Source organism: Coturnix japonica, chromosome 38 (assembly GCF_054131305.1).
Source record: "Coturnix japonica strain WE chromosome 38, WE-NBRP24, whole genome shotgun sequence".
Classification (NCBI taxonomy): domain Eukaryota; kingdom Metazoa; phylum Chordata; class Aves; order Galliformes; family Phasianidae; genus Coturnix; species Coturnix japonica.
In genome coordinates, this window is record NC_140700.1 from 2,126,532 (window position 1) to 2,147,987 (window position 21,456).

At 43.6% G+C, this 21,456-nt stretch overlaps 1 protein-coding gene across 7 annotated transcripts in view; it reads right to left on the minus strand.

Moving 5' to 3' along the window:
* IGFN1 (immunoglobulin like and fibronectin type III domain containing 1) overlaps window positions 1–21,456 on the minus strand; it is a 41,103-nt gene that overhangs the window by 11,510 nt on the left and 8,137 nt on the right. For 5 of the 7 annotated variants that reach the window (XM_085527112.1, XM_085527113.1, XM_085527107.1 and 2 more), the window contains exons 1-13: window positions 17,622–17,814; window positions 13,860–13,999; window positions 9,569–9,637; window positions 8,972–9,094; window positions 7,586–7,725; window positions 7,023–7,122; window positions 6,111–6,158; window positions 5,565–5,610; window positions 5,088–5,262; window positions 4,370–4,483; window positions 3,251–3,422; window positions 2,375–2,647; window positions 306–1,745 (exon numbers count right to left, since the gene is read on the minus strand). In XM_085527112.1, coding sequence (XP_085383238.1) covers window positions 306–1,745; window positions 2,375–2,647; window positions 3,251–3,422; window positions 4,370–4,483; window positions 5,088–5,262; window positions 5,565–5,610; window positions 6,111–6,158; window positions 7,023–7,122; window positions 7,586–7,725; window positions 8,972–9,094; window positions 9,569–9,587 — 2,650 coding nt within the window. In that variant the 5' untranslated portion in view covers window positions 9,588–9,637; window positions 13,860–13,999; window positions 17,622–17,814. Of the gene's footprint in view, window positions 1–305; window positions 1,746–2,374; window positions 2,648–3,250; window positions 3,423–4,369; window positions 4,484–5,087; window positions 5,263–5,564; window positions 5,611–6,110; window positions 6,159–7,022; window positions 7,123–7,585; window positions 7,726–8,971; window positions 9,095–9,568; window positions 9,638–13,859; window positions 14,000–17,621; window positions 17,815–21,456 lie in introns of those variants that run through there. The other 2 variants (XM_085527108.1, XM_085527109.1) reach the window with 2 other exon arrangements.

Below are 21,456 nucleotides of genomic sequence, written 5' to 3' on the forward strand. Positions count from 1 at the left end.
TGGAGACCCAGCGGCCCCTGCACCACCAACACCAGCCCCTGCCCCAGCTCCAGCTGGGAGACCATCCTTTCCAAATGGAGACCCAGCTGCCCCTGCACCACCAACACCAGCCCCTGCCCCAGCTGGGAGACCATCCTTTCCAAATGGAGACCCTGCTGCCCCTGCACCAGCTAAACCTGCACCACCTACACCAGCCCCTGCCCCAGCTGGGAGACCATCCTTTCCAAATGGAGACCCAGCTGCCCCTGCACCAGCTAAACCTGCACCACCAACACCAACGCCAGCCCCAGCTGCCCCTGCACCACCAACACCAGCTCCTGCTCCAACTGGGAGACCATCCTTCCCATATGGAGACCCAACTCCACCAGCCCCAGCTAAACCTGCACCACCTACACCAGCCCCAGCTCCAGCTGGGAGACCATCCTTCCCAAATGGAGACCCTGCTGCCCCTGCACCAGCTACACCTGCACTGCCTACACCAGCCCCAGCTCCAGCTGGGAGACCATCCTTCCCATATGGAGACCCAGCTGCCCCTGCACCACCAACACCAGCCCCAGCTCCAACTGGGAGACCATCCTTCCCAAATGGAGACCCAGCTGCCCCTGCACCAGCTAAACCTGCACCACCAACACCAGCCCCAGCTGGGAGACCATCTTTCCCAAATGGAGACCCAGCTGCCCCTACACCAGCACCACCAACACCAGCCTTTCCATATACAGACCCAGCACCTTCCAAACCAGCACCACCAACCCCACCTTCCATTCCTGCTGGTAAACCATCCTTTCCATAAGGTTCACTCAACTGTCCATGCTTACCATACAGATCCCCCCTTTTAACTGCAGTACCATCAACACCTGCCCCAATTGGCAGACCATCTGGACCGTATAAAGCCTCCATTTCTCCTACAAAGCTGCCACCTGAACCAGTTCTAGTCCCGTCTCCGGATGGAGGACCGCCTGGACCATACAGCAAGCCAGGCATTCCTGCCTGACCTACATGACCACTAGCATCAGCTAGCAGGTTGTCTTTGCCGTAGGGAGACCCTATTTCTCCTTGATTTATACTGACTCCACTCATATCAACTGCAGCAGGCAGACCATCCTTGCTATAGACAGAATGTGCATCTCCCACTCTGGCTGAATCAAGACTGATTCCATGTGACACAGAACTTCCACCAGTAGCATCTAAACTCTTCATACCACCAAAGGCAGCTCCAGAACTAGCATTCTTGTCATGCCAGGAGTTCACGCCTTCTGCATCACCCATGTCAACATCAGCTGCACCTAACATGCTACCATGTCTGCCATCCATAGGGTATGATTTAGCTCCTCCTCCTAATCCATCATCAGTATCTGCTCTGCCTGTCATAGAACCCTGGTCCTGTACATGCCTCAATCTACTTTTGTCTTCTAAAAATCCAATGTTACCAGCACCATCCATCGAGTCTGCATCTCCCCCTTCTCTAGAAAACTGCCCAGGCCCCATGCTTCCATCTATGTTGGTTTTGCGCAGCCCTTCTTTTCCTAAAAATTTAAATTCTCCATCAACATCAGTGGAGTGGCCTTGTCTGCCTTCTTGGTTAGTGCTGTGCCAGCCGTCTCTTTTCACGCCAGCATCCATAGGATGATCTTCATCAACAGGATGTTCTCCACGTTTAAACTTCTTAGCTCTGTCTTTATCTGGTGTTCCCTTCTGCCAGTCAGATTTTTCACCTTCCTCTTCCTGTACCTTTACATGTCTGACATCTGTATTGAAGATGTAGTGTTTGATTGGAGGAGGAATAATTTAGAGCAAAAGAAAGATCAAAAAGCAACAGGAAATCAGTATGTCATCTACTGCATCAACAACCAAGCATTTGTTAATTCATTCTAAGTGACAGAAATATAACTTATTTAAATAAACTTATATTTAGTCCAAACCTTTTGTCACACTAAGACAGTTTCGTATTTCTCAGTTACGATACCAACTATTTTTAGCAGAAACATGCTTGTTACAAAAAAACAAAACAAATAAAAGCAAAAAGGAAAAACCAACTCTAACAAATGGGAAAAAAGAGGGCACATTTCCAGCACGATAAGTTTAATTAATAGGGCCATAGGCGGTATCTGGGATTCATTCCTGCCTGCTGCCTTCTTCCTCCCTCCAGCCCTGAATGAGTTGCAGAATATCCCATGGACAGAGGGCCCAACAGTTCCCAACTCTGAAGCAGGACCTCACATCAGGACAAATAACAAGGGAAAATATTGTCACATCTAAAGAGGAAAGAAGGTCCAACCAGACTGCCATTTCTACAAACACTACTTAGAAACTAGAGGCTCCACATCTTAGCAATCAATAAGACAACGAGAGGAATGCTATTTGGTGTGCCACTTACGCTCTACAAGCAGCCAGGCCCTTGAGGAGCAGAGTCCAGTGTCGAGTGTGTACAAGCCATTGTCAGAGGTCTCAGTATTTTTGACAACAAGCTGGTGGGTCAGACCATCAGGGCTCATAGAGATATGGTGCTTCTCACTTGCATCAAGGGGGTGGGCTTTATGTAACCACACAGCATCAAAGCAGGGAGTGCGCAGGACACACTCAAAGACAACATCTTCCCCCTCATGGCAACGCAGATCTCTGAGCGGCTTCTGAAATCTCACAGGGATGGCTGGAATAGAAAAACAAGAAAGGAAGTGGAGCCAGTTCTGTCTTACCTGAAAAATGTGTTGATGTTGAAGGAAGAGAGGGACTTGCTATGCCTGTGAACACAGTATGAGGCAGCAAAAAAAGAGTGAAATGTGCTCCTGTGCCCAGTTCTACAAGATAGAAAGGCAGGTTTTTGTCTGTTTTTTAAGATGTTTTATCTTAGCATCAACACTTACACTACCCATCACTGTGATGCGTTGTAAATTTGCTGTCATTGATCTGTTTCAACAGTGTGATGTCATCATTAAGGTTGGCAGTTATTATTCTGGGCTGACAAAAACATAGCATAGATTAAACTAATGAATTTGTCTGCTGCCATCCAGAAATCAAAATGATTTTACCTGAACCTCATCCTTTGGAATACAAATGCAACATCCATCCACAACGATCACCCTTTCACTGTTTTGTACCTGTGTCATAAGGAGCAAACCCTTATGTGGCAACACAAAAAACAGTTATCAGCTTCAGCTGCTGAGCTCTGCATATGGCCCAATGTGAAACTTTCCATTGAAAAATGAATTATTGTTACAGCTGCACATTACCCATATCTAACTCAAACCCTTACATTCAGCATCCAGTTCAGTCGAGAAAACAGGTACATCCTCCACTCTGACTTGATACAAGCCTGCATCTTCTGGATGCACATCGTTGACAATAAAATAATACTTTTTTCCAATTTGTCTAACGTAATACTTTCTGTATTCATCCCCTGTTCCATAACGGACCTTCTCACCATCCTAGGAATAGAAACAAAGTACTCTTAGTTGCAGCATACAATTAGCAGAAGGCATTTAAAATAAAAAAATCAGGGTAAATTTTTTGGTATTAATGCCTTTTTGATACAATGAGAAACAAGAGAGAAGTCTATTACAACTTGCAGTGGACAGCACCCACTGTTTATATGAAACACAGGCAATTCTATGTGCAATAATTCCTGTGCAGAATAGAGTGCTGGACTCTCACATTAGATCATGTAAGGTTTTGAAGCTTAACTAATATACAGTTGCTGAAACTTCAATGATTTAGTATCCCCAAAAACAGATAAACAGGCAAGTTTGCCACTCTCCCCCATCCGTGATACATTTGAGTTCCCTTGCCATTGCTGAGACTGCACAGATTGAAGTTTGGAAGTCCTTACTCTGACCTCCTGTTTAATAAATTCCATTTTGCCCTGTACTAAAGCTACTAATGACAGTTCTACTGAAATATCCCCTCCAGAAAAATATCCACAATGCCAATCATATGGGCATCACAGCAGAGTAACTACAGAACCCTATGGGATGTTTTCCTTCCTTGATTCCTTCTTTCACAAAATTGAATTTGAATGGCATATAACACTCAAGTGAATTAAATCTGTCTTTTCTATAGACCACAGAATTTCTGCATCCTGAAAGCCACAATGAGAACTTCCTCTTACCCAAAGAGCTCTTCAAGTCAACAAGATGTCAGTAACTGACTGAAATCTTTTTGCCATACTTGGATCAATAAATCCTAAGTGATATTCACCACCAAAGATGATCTTGACCACCAAGCCAACACTTTTTACCTAGTGGGCAAGGACTCTGTGATGGACAGACTTCCTTAAGATGCTTACTTGCTCCCAGATGCTGCCCAGTTGATAAAGTATTTCATGCAGACAACTACAGTGACTGTAGAACTGGCCAACTCATCTCACCCCTCCTACCTTAAGCAGATAAATGTTGCTGCTAGCGCTTTTCAGGTCCATCTCCAGACTAAATGAAGCAGTTCCATCCTTGTTGACCTTAATGTGTTCCATGTTTCTGACACTGTGAATTAACTGCAAAAAGAAAATAATATTAGAATTTAATAAAAGAGAAGGCTACCATGATAGAAGTTCTTAAGCTGTTGAACTGTGAAATCTACCTTCCATCTGCATAGAAAAGGGCTACCTCTTGTATACAGTGTATACACATATATTGTATGTGTATAGAAGAAGCATCTGTAAGTTTCCTGAGTTACCTCCTGTGGGCAAATTATATTTCATATGTGATGTACTGGTCATTCATACACCACACAACCTCTTCCTGCCCAGGTTTCTATGTGACTTGTATGCGCATATAAATGCTTCAATTTGATGTTCAAATTAGCTAAATTGTCTAATCGATTGTCTCTGATGATATGTGACTTAATAAACAGACTATTCCAAGTTTAGGATCTCCCGAAATTTGTGGAGTCAACTTTAGTAGCTTTTTCGTCCACGTCAAGCATAGAAACAGGACTTCAAAACATCACCATAAATCATTCCTTGCCATACAATACAATTTTCACCTTCAAAGCACTTCAGGAAGGTTTAAGTCTGTTCTCAGAAGCTGCTGAGTAACTGCAGGACTTGTCAGCTTGTTTAAAACTCAGTGCTTTCAGTGCTTCAGAGTTTATCCTACCTTTGCTTGTTCACTCTCCGTATCCTTTTTCAACTCCTGAAGCGCTCTCAGCATGCCACGGAAGTCAGAAATTCCATATTTAATACAGATTTTCTCATAATCTTTCCTATCTGCATGCAGTAACAGCTGGAAGATTGTTTCTTTGTCCACTGTTTTTTGTTTTTGTAGTGGAGCCCTTAGAAGCAAGAAGAAAAATAAAAATCAAGAAACACTGACAGAACACAAGGTGTCTTATTTCTCTCTGCTTTGTCCTCTTTTCATCTTTCTTTGTAATTTCTGTAGTTTACTCATCCCTGCACATGTAGAAAAGTAAAAACAGAACCCTGCTGGGAGTCTTCTGGCCTCACAGACAGTGGTAAATTGTTCTATCATATCTCCCCATATAGTGAACAACTTCAAAAACAAGAAGAGTTGACTTGAAGGTTTAAGAAGTCATCATGTCAAGAAGCATCTGGTCTTCGTAATGTGGAGACTTACCGCTTCTTCAGTGTTTTCTTGAGGTCCTGAAGGTTCTTTTTCAAATCTATTACAGAGGACAAAAAGGAAAAGGAATCATTAATTCTGACAGCTCAAATCAATATTTTAAGAAGTTATTTTACCCTAAGTACCAAGCAGACAGTATGCACAGAACCCTAGAAATTTATAACCTTTCTCTTACGCCATTCTTTGCAAATCTGGGGTAAGTTTCAAGGCCATAAAAGAGAAACTCATAAATTATATTGCTGTTTTTTTTTTCCTCTATTCAGAACGGAGACAATTTCTTCACCTTTCCTTTGTTTCTGCTGGAATATATAAAGAATTAATCTTTCTATCCCCTGTTAAATAGTGGGAGGCAAGTAAGAGCTGGCAATACCCTCCTGTTCCTTCCTCAAAGGTCTCTGGTATTTTCTACATTAACAATGCAATGTCTCACTTTGCGTTTGCTCCTCCCCACCTTCTGTGCTGATTTGTCTCCTTCACACTATCCAAGTAATGTAATGTGCTAGACTTATTCAGTATGCCAAAAATATTTATCTAACTCACCTTCAGCAGGATGACCAGTAACATAGTTTGCTTTCCTCTTAAAGCCAACTGGTAGTTTAGAAGAGAAAAGAAAAACAAGAAAAACAATCAGTAAGATGAACATGATAAGATATTATATATCAGCAAGTAAAGGTTATATAGTTCATAGACATCTGTCATTAATATAAAAGGAAAATCAATTCTAGCTTGGATTTCCTTGCCAACTTGATGCTGACTCCTAGTAACATACATCCTTAACACCATATTTCTATTGTGATGCTTCTGTGCTCATTAGATACTCCAGGCAGTGGAGGAGTCTGTCTCTACCCTATAAAACTTGTATTTTAAGTAATGTTGGGAAATAGTAATATCCTTTTTTTTTTTATTTAAAGAGAGCCAGGGTGTAAGGATTATCAGGCACAATGCAGGTAACTGCTTTCTAAGCTTATTTTATAGGCAGGCAGGTGAAGCAGACACTTCCAAAGTAGTCCAAACCTTCAGCTCAGGAAGATTCCCAGAACAGTTCAGCTCTGTTTTACCCATGAAGAACACATTTCTCTCCACCGACTATAAAGGGGAACAGGGGGCTAAGTCAGGTGGAGACGTTTGAAGAGAAATTAGATGGATCCCTCCAAAAACACTGCCTGAGTTGCCAAGCATCATAAAGGATCAAGTCAATTCAGCACTAAGTCAAGAGCTTCTGAGCATGATCCAGTGCAATGATCACAATATCCAGTTTCTGTCTTTTCTTAAAAGTTCATGTCATCATGGAGCACCAAATTGGGGGGTGTTGCAGATGAACTCCAGTCTTCAGCGAGAAGAAAGTAGCTCTCTATACTGAAAATACTTAGACAATGGTCTGGGCACCCGCATGCAGAGGACAGCAAAGCCCAACATTTGGGACCACAGGATAACAGAAATTGTCAGTCCTACCTTGTATGATCCTGAGGCCAGCAGCACATGAAGCTTCCCCATATTCATTTACAGCAATGCAACGGTACAAATCGGAGTCACCTGCATTGATTTTATTTATCTTAAAAAGAAGAACATAGTAAGAACTCACAGTCACGTACTGTGGTTCAGTTACACAAATTCTAACAAAACATTACTTGCTGGAATTCCAGATCTTCTGTTCCTACAATTACTCTGCTGAACTTTCATACTGTTTCAGACCTGGTGACATCTTGATCAACTTTTCTTTGTGAAACATTTGGACCATTTTCCTCTCATATTTTAAGAGAAGAAACCCCCATCATGAAATCATCTTTAATCTTTAGAATATGCATCTATCTTGACCTTCAGAGATCCTCTTCCTATTTCATCTTGACTATCTTTATGTGGATGGAGTGATAAAATTCAGTTTTATGCTTTTCTAGTACTTGGTTACCTGCACAATTCTAGATGCTGATGCTCTCTACCCTGTTGCCCACTGCACATTTATACATTTAACTGCACTCTTTGTTCTGCATGTCCTCTCTGCAGTATTTGATGTTTACCTGCAGAATGTGTTCACTTGTAGCTGGACTGTAGAACATTAGATATTTGGCAGGGTCATTCATTTCTCCTTTTGCACGTTTCCATTTCACCTCAGGGGCGGGGACACCCTTGACCGCAGCTCTGAATATGGCACTTTTACCTTTCAAAAGAGGCAAGAAATTAGTTTTTGAACATGAAGATCTCATGACAGGATCCCTGTGTCATCAACAGAGCATTCTTCAGAGTAAGCCACCACTGCTGTACCTTAACTGTAAAGAACAAATGGGAGGACCCATGCAGGTCAGGGTGTTTCCTCATGTACTCTGTACTTGTAATCTTTTTGCAATGCCTTTCTAATCTGCTGGCCTGGCACTCCCTTCCACTCCAAACACAACAGGCTCTGCTACTGGAGGATGCAGGGAAGGGAGAAGAGGATGGGGTTTGCCTTTGAGCTCCTCCTTTCACCTCTGCTCCTCTAACAACCTGAGTATACTGCATCTGACCACTGAAATCCAACAACAGCATTTCCACTGTGTAGTGCAAATGCTTTATTTTTTTTTTTTTCTGATGAGCTTCAAAATCATCAGAATATAATACAACAACAAATCAGAGAAGTGACTCATGAGTAGGTAAGTGGGAGTGCCACACTGGAATAATAATGGAGATTAGTGGATGTAACTCATGGAGGAAACGATTACTATCTTTCCTTTGTAATAACTTTGGTCTTCAGATGACCAACAATGTAAAAACATCTCCCCAGAAAGTCTTGCAATATTTCCCACACCCTTCTAAATAGTCACCACCAAAACCCAGCAGGTAAGGTATGGTGCAGCAAGCTCTGTTGGCCATGGAGCCAACAGATTCTTACCAAAAGGCATTTCTTTCAAACTTCTTTTGAGACTGCAGTACCAGAACTATTATTCAAGGCTGATTCCAACTGATTACACTTCTGTCAAATTCTAACAGCTAGGAGTACCTGTTAACAGATATGCTGAATGAAATGAAGCAACGATGATATAATTAAAGGTACTCACAGTGCATCTGCATAAACAGTGAATTCTGTTTACACAATGTCTAGCCTTAACGCCTTAGTACTTTGTATTCAAGCTATGCACATCCTATATTACATGAAGTAACAAAAATTTAGACAGGATTATGCAGCACTGCCTTGCTTCATGTATGAAACTTGCTGGTAGAAGGAAGGATGCACCACTAGAGGCCACTGCACTCCTTCACAAAATATCAGGGGAACCACGAGGATTGATACAAAGGCAGAAGAAATCCAGGGTGCTAGAAGCTGTTCGGTCTGCTGACTCAAGAGCTGAGACATAGAACCAAGCCTGCAGTTCTGCAGCTTTGACTGGTGGTTTGGGTTTCTTTCATTTATTTCTTGTAAAGAATCTCACCTTCCTGCAATGTTAGACTGACAGGTTTCCGCTCAAAGTCAGGTGTGCTGCATCCTTTAGGAACCTTATCCACGAACTGGGTAATGTGAACTCCTCGGATGGAAGATTTCTTGAGAGGTTTCACTAGAAAGACAAGGAAAAACATGTTCTGTTAAGGTAATACGTTACTGCCTTAGAAATAATCTCATGATCCATATCACCTCCTTGAAGAACAGAACTGCTTCTGTTCAGCCTCCCATGAGACAGAAAGGACTTCTCCGTTCTTATACTACAGGCTGGATTACTGCCTGTGACTTTGTGCTGACTTACTGCAAAGCTATGACCAAAGTGGGAAGATCAAGATAGCAATCCAGAGGCATAACAGCTTACACCCCTAGAAATGCTTTGGATAGAGAAGGCTTTACATCAATAAAATTTCAAAATCTGTCATAAGGAAAACACTACTGCAAAGGTCAGCACAACCCAACAAGCCAATTGGCAATCTCTCTCCTTGCCATGGTGAGGTAAACTCCTAATTGCCAAATAACACCAAGAACAAGTTGGGCTTATTGTCAGGTGTAGTCCACACAGGTTTCACAGCTTTGACTGCTTTCTCACCTCCTGGACGGGTTGTCATGATGCTTTGCTTGGCTGCTTGTGGTCAGTACAAATAGACTACAGATCCTCCTGTGAAGAAAAAGCATTTCATTACTATCAACTCACAAGGGAAATGAAAGACCTCAATACTGCTTGCTTTTCTGATGCAGTTTCTCCTTCCTCACTTGCTACATCCCAGCTGAGAAAGGCCTGCCAGGCAACACAGCTCTGCTGCTCCTTTCCAAAGCACATAACAACAACTCCAAACCACCAACACAAGACAAAACAAGTAGGAAAATGCCTAGAGGACCTAAATGGTAAACAAACACATTTAACAGCATCCTTCAGATACATCATTCATTTCCATGTCATCTGGCTTCCCTCCACAACCTCCTCTCATGTTTCAAGCAAATATTACACCACATGGCACTCACATGGTGAGTTCTGATGGATGGTAAGAGCAGTTGCTGAGAAGAAAGCTACAGAGATGGATGCCTGAACTGAGGCACGAAGCAGAAACACATCCTGACCTAAATTAGCTTGTCTAAATTAGCAACAAGCCTCAGTGCAGACCATAAGCTAGTACTTACTCTAGAAGGAAATGGCAAAGTGTAGATTTGGCATTAACTAGTTATTGTCTCTTGTGTGACCCTCTGCTGAAGGTTCTTCTTTCTCTGTATTTAATAAAGCGGTCAACGTGTAAAGTAACATGCAAGCAAACTGCACAAGCAGATTCCTTGTCATATGAGAGAGATATGGGCAGAAACTATAGAGTTACTGAAGCTCTGAAAGAGCAATTAGATTAAATTCCCATATGGGATTAAATGCTGTCTCTATTTACCCTCTGCACTCCTTCACTCAACACAGGAGTCACACAAGAACATGCAACTCTTCACAGTTTGAAAAGGCAGATGGAGGCAGATAGGTTTGGTCAGCACACCTACAACATTATTTCTGCTCCCTGACTGCAGATAGACCAAAGGCAATGGAACTCAGTATTCGGGGGGTCAAATTCTGAACCAAAATGATGAACATTGTTTTCCTCAGAAGTTGGAGATAAGAATACAGACATCTCTCCACTGGCTCGAATGTTATCCTCAGCCTAACCCTCATTTTAGGTCTCTACACATTACACTAAGTCATAACAACGACAGGATCAACAATAACTCCTTAGAAAATCATTGTTTGCCTCTCTAACTTTAGTGGAGATGCATGTAAAACAATAGGAATGGAAAGTGATACATGAGACTGTGAATGACAGCCAGCTCCTCTCTTTCCACCTCAGCTCCAGTCTGGTGTGGGTGTTACATATCCGTATTCTAGCTTGCCTGCATTGATATTTTGGCATTATCATGTATCTACTGTTAAAAAGAAAAAGGCTCTGGTGTTTTAAGAATTGCAATCAAAGGGAATGAAGAGCTTGTGGGAAGGAAAAATGGAAAACAGACACATCAGAAGATGTACCAGGTTGCAGCATGCAGGGCACTACACAGCAGAGCCCTTCAGGGATTCTCCATCACTGCCTCCTGATGGTCTTCATTTGCCGTCCAAGGCACTGAGCCGTATTAATAGCAAACACCATAATCCTCCATGGCCTCTTGCAGTCCTGCATCTTCACATTAACATGTCACCACTCCACAAGCTGAAATGTCCAACTCTAAACAAACGTGATTGCTTGTCGTTAACTTGCAAGAGTATTCCCCTAAGCTCTCTTTGTGTTTGGCTCACATTTACCCTTCGCTTCTCAAGACTTATTCCCCCCCCATCAGGTGGTTCCAACAAGCATCTATATTGAAACACGAACACGGTCCTCAGGTCCAAAGTCACTGAGAAACTTTATGTGTAAACTGGTGAGTTTAATGGACCGTAAATATTACAGAAATTCACATGGATTAAAGATAAGCTGCTGTGAGTCCTCACACTCCTGTGAATTCTTGACTTCTGGAGAGTGAGAGAGAAGCATCTTAATACCACACATTGACTGCACAGTTAAAATAACAGCGCTGGAATATGCAAGAGAACATTCCTTCAGTGTAATTAATCCAACTACATCACATTTTCTCATGTCTTCCGTGTTAAAACGTGCATTTGAAAATACCACATCAGCTGGCACAGAAACTTTCAGGACGTGTCCTGCTTATTTCTAACATTCTGGCTCCCTTATTACATGGATAAACTTGTTCTACCTTCACTTAAGTTCAGGCCTGGTGTACAGAAATCACACAAGTTTTAAAAGAAATGAAGGACAGCAAAAGCCTTCCAAAAACTGCCACGCTGGTATTTGTATCTCCACTCACAGCTGCCTGCACTACAGCTCTCCAAACTAATATGATCACTGATGTTGCTATTTACTCAAAACAGGCAGTCAAATACTTCCAAAGGGCAACCTACCCCTCCCCCCCTGTACAGAACACTGCTCAGCACCAGTCCTGGCATAGCAGGGCTAATGCTGGAAGTAGCTCAACACTCTCCATTCTTTAAGAAGTATCTCATCATCACGCGCTAGCTTCATTTAGATAGCCAAGACCTGGCTATTTGGTGCCCTTTTCAGCTGCAGAGATGTCCCCTTTGGAGACAGCAACAAAGCTTCCACTGCTCCCAATAGGGCAAGACTAAGCCCTTGACTACTGACAATATTTTTAAACCAGCAAAACAAACCAGATAGCCTGATGGGAGCTCTGCCTTTCATCCTGTCCGTCCATCAATCTCACAAGATGAGCTAGCTCAAGAGCCTATTTCCTCTGCACTTGACTGGGCACTTGTGATAGGGTCATATATCAGCTGAGTGAATAACCAAAACGTTTGGGAGTCCCAGGATTTGGCTGTACTGGTAGTAGCACAAGTAGTTATTTATGAGCTCTAGACAGTGGAAGACACAGAAAAGAGGTAACAACTGTTGGCAGAGACTGGTGAGTAAAATTAGGTAAACTCCAAGACAGGTGACAGGCAACAAGGGATTGATAGACAGGGAACGGATCCAGGGGCACAGGATGAACCGCAGACATTGGCCCAAGCACAGTACACACATGGTACAAACCCATTGAGGCAGACACAGTTATAAAAAAAATAATTAGCAGCAGACACAGCATTCTTTATTTAGAGTGTTGAGGCACTGGAACAGGCTGTATGGAGAAGCTGTGGATTCTCCATCCTTGGTGGTATTCAAAGCCAGGTTGGCTGGGGCCCTGGGCAGCCTGATCTGCCAGTTGGCAACCCTGCCCACGGCAGCAAGATTGGAAATAGGGGATCCTTAAGGTCCCATTCAACATAAGCCATTCTTAGACTCTGTTTCTTTTTGTAATTCATTTAAAAAACAAGAGATCCCCAACAAAGTGAGTGATCTACACACCAAACTGTTACATTGTCAGTCTCAAATTCCAGAATAGAATCCAGATAGTCATTGAGAAGAAGGATCTCCCACTTAAAACTTCTTTCAGCTTTGGGTGGGCTTGTATTGTTTGTTAACTTTGGGCACTATTTTCAACTCCTATTTCAGAAGATTTCTGAAGAAAAATCTCATACTTTGTTAAAACCACAAAACTGAAGGCCAGCAACTGCAGAAATTTCTGAGCAGGTCACAAGTTCTCCAGTGATGAATGGAGGTCTTGTGTAGAGTGAGGAGGAAGGCCCATGGATCAGATGCTGTGTGACTTATTCCTCCAGTAAATCTATATTTGACTCCATCTTCTCTTCTGCCTCAGGGATTACCAATATAATGTGATGGCTCACACTGCCCACAATTTACATAGACCAGATACCCTACAGCTGTGTACTTGTAAAAGAGCATTGGTACAAAGTACCCAAAGGACTCATGCACCATCTGTATTACCTGCATGAATTAAAACAATGATGCCCTAAGAGCTGTGAACAGGATGCTGAGGTTATGACAGCCATGTGAAGCCTTCCAATATTCACAATACATCCATAAATTATTTCATAACAGACATGCATTTTCACAGAGTCAATAAATTTACAACCAGAATTGCAGAGCAAATTCCCTTTTACTAAACATCCAGAAGAAAAGGCAATTTTTCTCCTGCTTGCCACCACAACAAATAATTTCTCCAAGATCAGAAACCATGGCTTACCTACATTACATGGTGCTTCATGGGACAATTAGAGCAGAACTCCAACAACCTGCCATCTTACCAGGCAAATCAATGTACGCTGTAGGACAATGCACTTCCCAGAACATTTACAATTTTCAGACAACAGCAGCACAGAGCAGGGCCTACCACAGCAGCATCTCATTCTACCAGCTCTGTATCACTCCCGCCATGTATCTCAGAGGTGGCAAGACCAAAGTCACTACCTTACAGGTTGAGCTTCTGAGCTGATCCTGCTTTAATTCAATTCTGCACTTCCCAGGACCACAGCTGTTGGTTCATTGCCTCAGACCACAGAGCTCTTCATAGCAGTTCAAGTGATCTCCTGGTCACAGATATTAGCAATCTGTATGGAAGAAGCCACATCCCTTATTAGTCTGTTCTAAACATCACTAAGAAATACCAAAAGAAATTACACATTCTTGTTCCTTTCTCACCCTTTCGCTCTCCTAGAAGCCAAGCCTGCAATCAGTAGCAGCCTCACCAGGATGTCTCTATGGGGCGCTGTCTGTGGTTATAGGATTATACACCCTTCATTCCCAATACAGCATGGGAAGCATGCTTGAAACCAGTGCCTTTGGCAAGCCTCGAATACGGCAACTAGCCAGCATGGTCAGATGCGACCATCAGTCAAGGCAATGCTGGATTTCCAAGTGCCACTTGGGTCAAGACTTTGTGTCTCAAGGCGCAAATATTTGTGGGGATCCATAGTTTGTTTAAGGAAGGGACAAGGCGTACATCCAAGTTTTGTAGGACACACCAGTAGACTGGTTCTCAGGGGTCACAAATCCTTAGGAAAGCTCATAATTCCCTGGGAGAGAAATAGTGGATTCTGGCATCTGGTAAATGGGCAACCAAGTCTGGGCTTGGTCTTCATAGTAGAATAACACAGTCCCGGCAATTGAGAGGCCTAAAGGAGACAGTTCCTTCTGCAACAGTTTCACCTCTATAAGCAAAGCAGACACTTCTCTTTGCAGCTTTGACTTCCAGTGCAGACACAGTCTGATCCCCATTCCCATAAGCAGCAACAAGGCCACTTATTCCTACATGCAGGCTTACCATGGCAAGCAAACAGCACCCCAAAACCTTCTGCTTCCAATATACCCTTGCAAAATGAGAACCTTCTTTCCTCCACCAGAAAGCAAAGCCTCCTCCACATAGCTAGCTGTGCCTGGAGAGTTGGCCAGTCTGTGACTGAAATCCATCCCAGCAGCACAACACAAGACCAGAGCTGCTCAGTCTGGGGTTCCCTTTTCATTCACTCCTGCCTGAGCACACAATCTTTCTTCCTTTGCACTGTGTGCCGTGTATTACTTTAAACTCCTAACATGCATAACATTAAAACCTCATGCTCAACTCTGAGATGAAAGGCTAACTCCAGCAGTTAGCAATGGAAGTATTTTTCATCATGATGTCTATGATTTGCATACTGCAAACCTACAAGATCCAGAAGGTTTTCCTTTGGTGTCCTACCGGATTAGAGTTCTAAAATCCAGTTAATGCGGGATGAACATAGAGCAGAAACCAGAGCAAACAGCACTTCCCAGCAGTGTTCTAGTGGGTTTCCTAAAGACTCTTCCTCCACCTACTTTGACCCATGACCATCCCAAGAATCCTTCCTTTAACATTCATCTCAATGGCACTAAGCAGATGCATCACTTGGTTGATCAGACACTGCAGACTGAGCATTAAGCAACATTAATAAAACCAATCACTACACAAGTGTCTAAAGACAGTAGCTCTTCATGTAAACTATGGAAACTCTCCTGGAATAAGCATATTTTGCTTTTTACTGAAACCCAAATGCATCTCCCATCAACTTCACCAGGAGCCTTCTGTTTGCAGATTGAGCCCAGGAGTGCCCCAAAGCCACCCAGAGCCCCAGGCCTGGTTGCAGCTCCCCATCCCATGAACACTGCTTTCCCAGTGATTTGTTCCATACTGAACACTGTGCTGCCCAGGGCATTTAGCAGCAAGTTACCTTTAGCTCCTGGAGTCTGCTGGTACCACTAGCTAGATAGCTGGCTCTAGCAATGAGCAGAAGGGTCACAGCTTTGCCTGCTTCTTTAGACCTAGACATTACATTATGGAGCTTCGCCTTACTTCCAGTCCCGGTTTACATAAGTTTTATTGGGTGGGGGGAGGGAAGGGAGACCTCTCCTACAGACAGACTGATAACTTAAAACCATCTGCGACTGAGCAAACCCCTCCAAGAGGCTGACCTTCTTCCATTTCACAGCTTGTTTTCAACCCGCCCACCCAAAAGTCCTGTTAACCCCTGAGTGCCAGCAGTGAATCTACTGCATCCTGCTGAAAACCTGCAACACTCAGCAGCTCTCACTGCCTGCAATGCAAACAGGATGTATGTTCAATGGAAGCAAGCTTGTTTCACTAACACAGGGCAGCAAAGAAGCATCAAAGAGGCAATAGCTGCAGTAGAGATATTCCAGGACTGAATTTTAAAGGATATTAGAAGCACAATTCTTTCAATTTTCTGTTTTTCCTTTAATTCCTGTCCTCTCCAGCATATCAGTATGAAATCTACCAATTCTGAGTGGTGATTGCTGAAATAACTCTTCCTAGAGACTACTAGCACCCGCTGCACAGCTCAGGCAGAGCAAGAAGTGAAGAAACCAAGACCTGGTGGGTCCAAAAAGCTGGCTATGTTGTCCCATACACCAATGTTCAGACAGGGTTGAAAGCCAGTCTCATGCTACAGCCAGGCCACAGTGCTCCTCTGCAGCACAGGTAGTTGGTCCCTCTACTGAAAGTCATGGAGGTGACAGGGGGGCCTTAGGACAGAAATATTTACAGATAAGCAACAAGTCAAGGTATGCGACATTCAGAAGTCAGGTTCAAATTCTACTTTGACATGATAGCAGTAAGAAAAAGTCATATTCATTTAATGGAAAATGGAGTAAAGGTCTAAATTCAGTGAAGGCAACTCACTACCTGCAGCCCTATACAACATTCAGTCAAGTGATTCTGACAGTACTGCTCCTGCTGGTCACATACACATCAAGTTTAGGACATCCTTTCTGTCAGATGAGGCCAGGACCAGGTGGCTCAGGAAACAGCATTTATTTATTTTTTACAACCCTGCATCAGGTGCATGAGTGCCTTCTGGATTCATAATATGTGCTCTCAAATAAACCAAGTATCGAAAACCTCAGTGGGAGTTGTCCACATCCAGATGCTGCAAGGGATTCAACTTATATGGCTTCCCCCCCCCCCACACACACTCTTCAAACTAGAACATTAAATACCCATCTTCTCATTTGTTCACCCAACCTACCAATGGCCACAGGTTAAAAAAATGCTCAGTCTTCACACTACAAGCTATTTAATATACTGTACCCTCACCTGCAAGCAAGTCTGCTAATGAAACAGATGATACAGAAACACTCTGCAAAACTCCGTGAGGCTGCAGCACATGCAGCCTTCTCACTTTCTTTGCAGGATGCACAAGCAAACATTTCAACACATATACATAATGTTTCAACATAACATACATCTCAGCATTGTCCCTGTAGTGCTCTGCCTGATCTTTGCCTGCAGAAGTCAAGGCTGAGCACCCACAGAAGTGACAGGGATTCCCACTGCAGCCCTATTCTTTCTGAAGATTGTCCCTCTGTCAAATCCTCTCCTTATCCAGAAGAAAAAGATCAGAACAAAATAAGTCTTATCTAGAGCTAAAAAATCATGTCAGCATCCAACAGAGAAGTAATCCAAATATAACTGACCATGATGGAAGGAGAGACTGTTTCTCTCCCCTTTAACCTCTGCTTGCCCCAGGAACTGCAGTGTTACAAAGGGCTCACAGCTCCCCTTCATGTGGGCACAAACCAAACGGGGTCTGCCTCTTGCACTGATTCCCCCCCTCCTGAAGGCAATCTCAAGGAGCTCCAACAAGCCTTTAGCTCACAGCAAATCCAGCTATGCACATGAAACAGGTACACAGCCCTCACCTGCACACGTCTTCCAAAAGGTCCCCTTCTTTCAGTGTGCTGCTGAAGCTGCAGCTCCTGTGTCCCTCCTGCAGTCAACTATAGGATCAGCACTGGGTCCCTGGGATCCTCCTCAGCTGCTGGCTGTCTCGCCTTCTGCCTCTCTCCCTCTCACACTTGATCTCTCCCCCCTCTGGTAGGTGCAGGCTGTCACAGGGCTGTTATCCTGCCAGACATCCAGATCATTTTTTTTTTTAATGGGAACCCGAGGCACCAGCCTCCTATTCGTTGTTATTTCAGTCCATATTAGTAATGGTGCTGTACGAATCTGGCATTAATAAACATAATTCTGCAATATTTCAAAGTCAGCTGAAGCTCTGCATTTTCTGCAGGTTGCAATTCCTCCTCACAGCAATCCATTAAAAGCTGTCATACAACTGAACAGCCCTGAATGATCTGAACGAAACCGCAGCTTCATTGCTTCAAAACCAATCTCAAGAATAACTAAGGTTACTAACTGATCAGATAAACTGAGATTTAGTTAAAGAGAGTGGCCAAGAACATTTAAAGTCTCTTTGAAGACTTTGAAAGGAGATGTTGGAGGTGGTGGAGTCATCGACCCTGGAGGTGTTCAAGGAGCATTTGGATATTGTATTGAGGGACACGGTCTAGTGAGAACTATTGGTGATGGGTGAATGATTGGACTGGATGATCTTGTAGCTCTTTTTCAACATTGGTGATTCTGTGAAAGAATTCTTTAAAGTTGGTATTATAAATACAAGAGAAGGACTGAGCACAATCCCAGCACCGGCTCACCTGCTCATTATGAATTTAGGAGCTTGCAGATGAAAAGCAAAAGTGTGAGCCCCTGTGGGGTGGCTGAGAGCAGCCTCCATTACCCCTGCTGGGTGGCTGTTACCTATGTATCTCTGTGTATATCCCTTCACAGCAGTAGCTATCTAGGAGACATTCACTGAGGATTAGGAATCATTAGGCCAGGATGGAGTTATCATTCCTTAACTCTTTTACTTTGAAGAAATTAATTCTCTGAGGTTGGATTCTCAGTTCCCTGGCATCACAGCAGCCAGCTGAGATGAGGACCTCCTACCATTCCCTCAATAGCTTCCTGTCTGTGTGAGCAAGTGATGGCCGACAATCTGCTGATAACAGAGAGTAACAGATTTAAGATGTTAAAGTGGTAAGTAACACATCCCAAATAATCACACCAATACACCTTTATATGTATCAGGAGGCAGCAAAATGCAGGAGGTCCTGCTGCAGAAGAACTTCTGCTTCAAAAAGAAGATAAATACAGGAGATGCTAAAATCAGCCTGATAAACTTGAAAATATGTCTCACTTAACAGACTCAGAAACTTAATGGGCAGCCTTATGTAACATGCTTTACTTAGCAATCCTGACATATCCCTTTCCCATAAGCTGCTTCAGTGATTTGTAAGCCTGGGCATTCCCTTCCCTTTGACAGCCCTCATAAAGATTATTTCCTATCGCATATGTGAGAGAAGACTCCACTGGTAATCCACCAAACACTGTGTCTGAGCTGACCTGGGATGTCAGATTCCAACAGTATTTCATCCTAGATTAGCAAGTGGTAATTGGCTGTCTGAAAACTGCAGTTGTCAGGAATGAGAATTCTTTGCCAAAATAAGCTATTCAGGTTTATTTACGATGTAGACAGATTTTATTGCTCACCCACAGAGTATTACCCTAAAGCACAGCCAGCTCTGGCCCTCTGCACTCTTATGTTTGCTACTCAGTCATTTAATTGCCTGTTAGGAGCTGAACTGAGAGCATAAAGTAATAAAACACAAATGTACAACTTGTGCGTGAAGTCTGGGAACCTGGAACCCTTGTAAAAAAGAATACTATCCATCCTGTGCTCTTCTTAAGCTTTATGCTCAAGAAGAATGGAGTCAAGGAAGCAAACATGATCACAAAAGATAATTATACAACTATTGCATGTCCCTTTTCCACCCCTATGCCACCTGTACACGCTGGATCAATTATTGCATCTTAGGAAGCAGCAGGTAAATGTGAGCACGTGCCAAGCACTCAACCACATACAAGAAACTGACCAAAACCTAACCAGCAGAGAGACCAAGCTAGGCTTCTAATTCACCTCTTCCAGACTCCTTCAAATGGAATTACTATCCGCTTGTGGCTAAGGAGATCAGCAGAGCTCACCTGGCTCAGCACCACCAATAGACAGACGTGCCCTTCCAAGTTCTGACTGCTCTCTGGGTAACCTGAGCCCCCATGTGCGGGCGCAAAACAGGACAGATGACGCTAAGCAAGACAGTAAGCACCCAGTCTACAAATGTTTTCTTGGGTCCAGGCCCAAAGCAGTTCTGATACCATCTCATAACACTGCCTTGGCTCACAGCTGGGAGTTCTTACTGGCCTTGTGAGGGACCATGCTGCATCATGAATGACAAAAGCTGAGCTTTTAACCCCCAAACACCATGTGGCAACCAGTTTCCTCATTAATTCTCCCATATGAGAGTGACCCAACCTGTGACAGACTGACACAGGCAGAGCCCCTGAATAGGAACTACATTACTATACCTTGCAACCCAATTTACAGCTTGGTCCTCTGACAGCCTCCAAGAGCTACTTTTTATGTATTGCCTCTAGTGTCACATGTTCTCTGTATTTTCTGCTTCAAAGCACAACTGTGCCTCCAGTCAGATAGACAGGCAGACTCCTGCCCAACCGAAGGGTGGAGGGACATAGTGAGCAGGTCACTTTTCGTGGCAGACGGATGGATAGATGCATCACTGACACAGGCTGCATAATGTCAGGGGTGCTATATACCAAGGCAAGGCTAGGAGAAGGGAGGAAAGGAGGAGTGGGTGTCAGAGACAGATCCTGTGTCAGAATGGGTGACTGATGAGGGTGGGCTGTCTTCTGGGAAGGCTGGCTGGGCAGACAATACCAGTGCCAGAAGCTGAGCAGGAGGAAACAAGACCCAGACGAAGGCCTTGAGTAATCCTGCATTTAGAGGGAGCTGGTCTGCTGCCCTGGGGCAAGCTGAATGGCAAGCAAATCGTATGCAGTTTGGGCTTTACCAAGCCAATGTGTCCTTATCAATCTTTTTGACTGACAGATTTCAGAGTCACACATGGTTCAGAGCTGTCTATGCTCATGACAGCAAACAGGCCATCCTCACAGCCATTCATGTGCTTTCTATTTCATTCAGCTTATTTTTCAGGCTATGTCCTCTCCCAGAATGACCATACAGGGGCAGAACTGCCTATGGTGGAAGAGGGAAAAGCTCACATGTTTATAATCTGAGAGGGTTGGCCTTTATTCCTCAGTGTCATTAGAATTTTGGACTGCCCCTTGGTCCCCAGGGCCAGCTGGGTCACACTGACAATTTCTTATTCATCACAGGGAGAAGGAATGAATAAGTAAGATGTTCCTCCTGGCTATTTCTATCACTCATTTCAAGGCAATATTCAGAAAACTGGGTCCCACTGCAGTGCAGCAGGAGGCTGGGGAGGTTGCTGATGCAGGATGGACAACCCAGCACAGAAAACAAGACGCCTATCAGCCCAGGAGGACACAGAATAATTCTAAAAAGCACAGAGCAATCAAATCAGTAATGGCTGCTGCTCACCTTCAGGACCATGAAGACATTTCTGAGCTTTGTTTTTATTGAGTACATACTCCGTTTTAAAGTACCTTTAGCTATTTTGTCCTGCACATCTACTCTACAATTTCAACTTTCCCTTCCCAAAGTGCTCACCTAGCTATTTATCACTGGCTTCCTTTGGGGTCATCTCACCATGCAGGCACATTTGTTTTCCCTGTCTTTCTTTACTCACCCTGATCTAC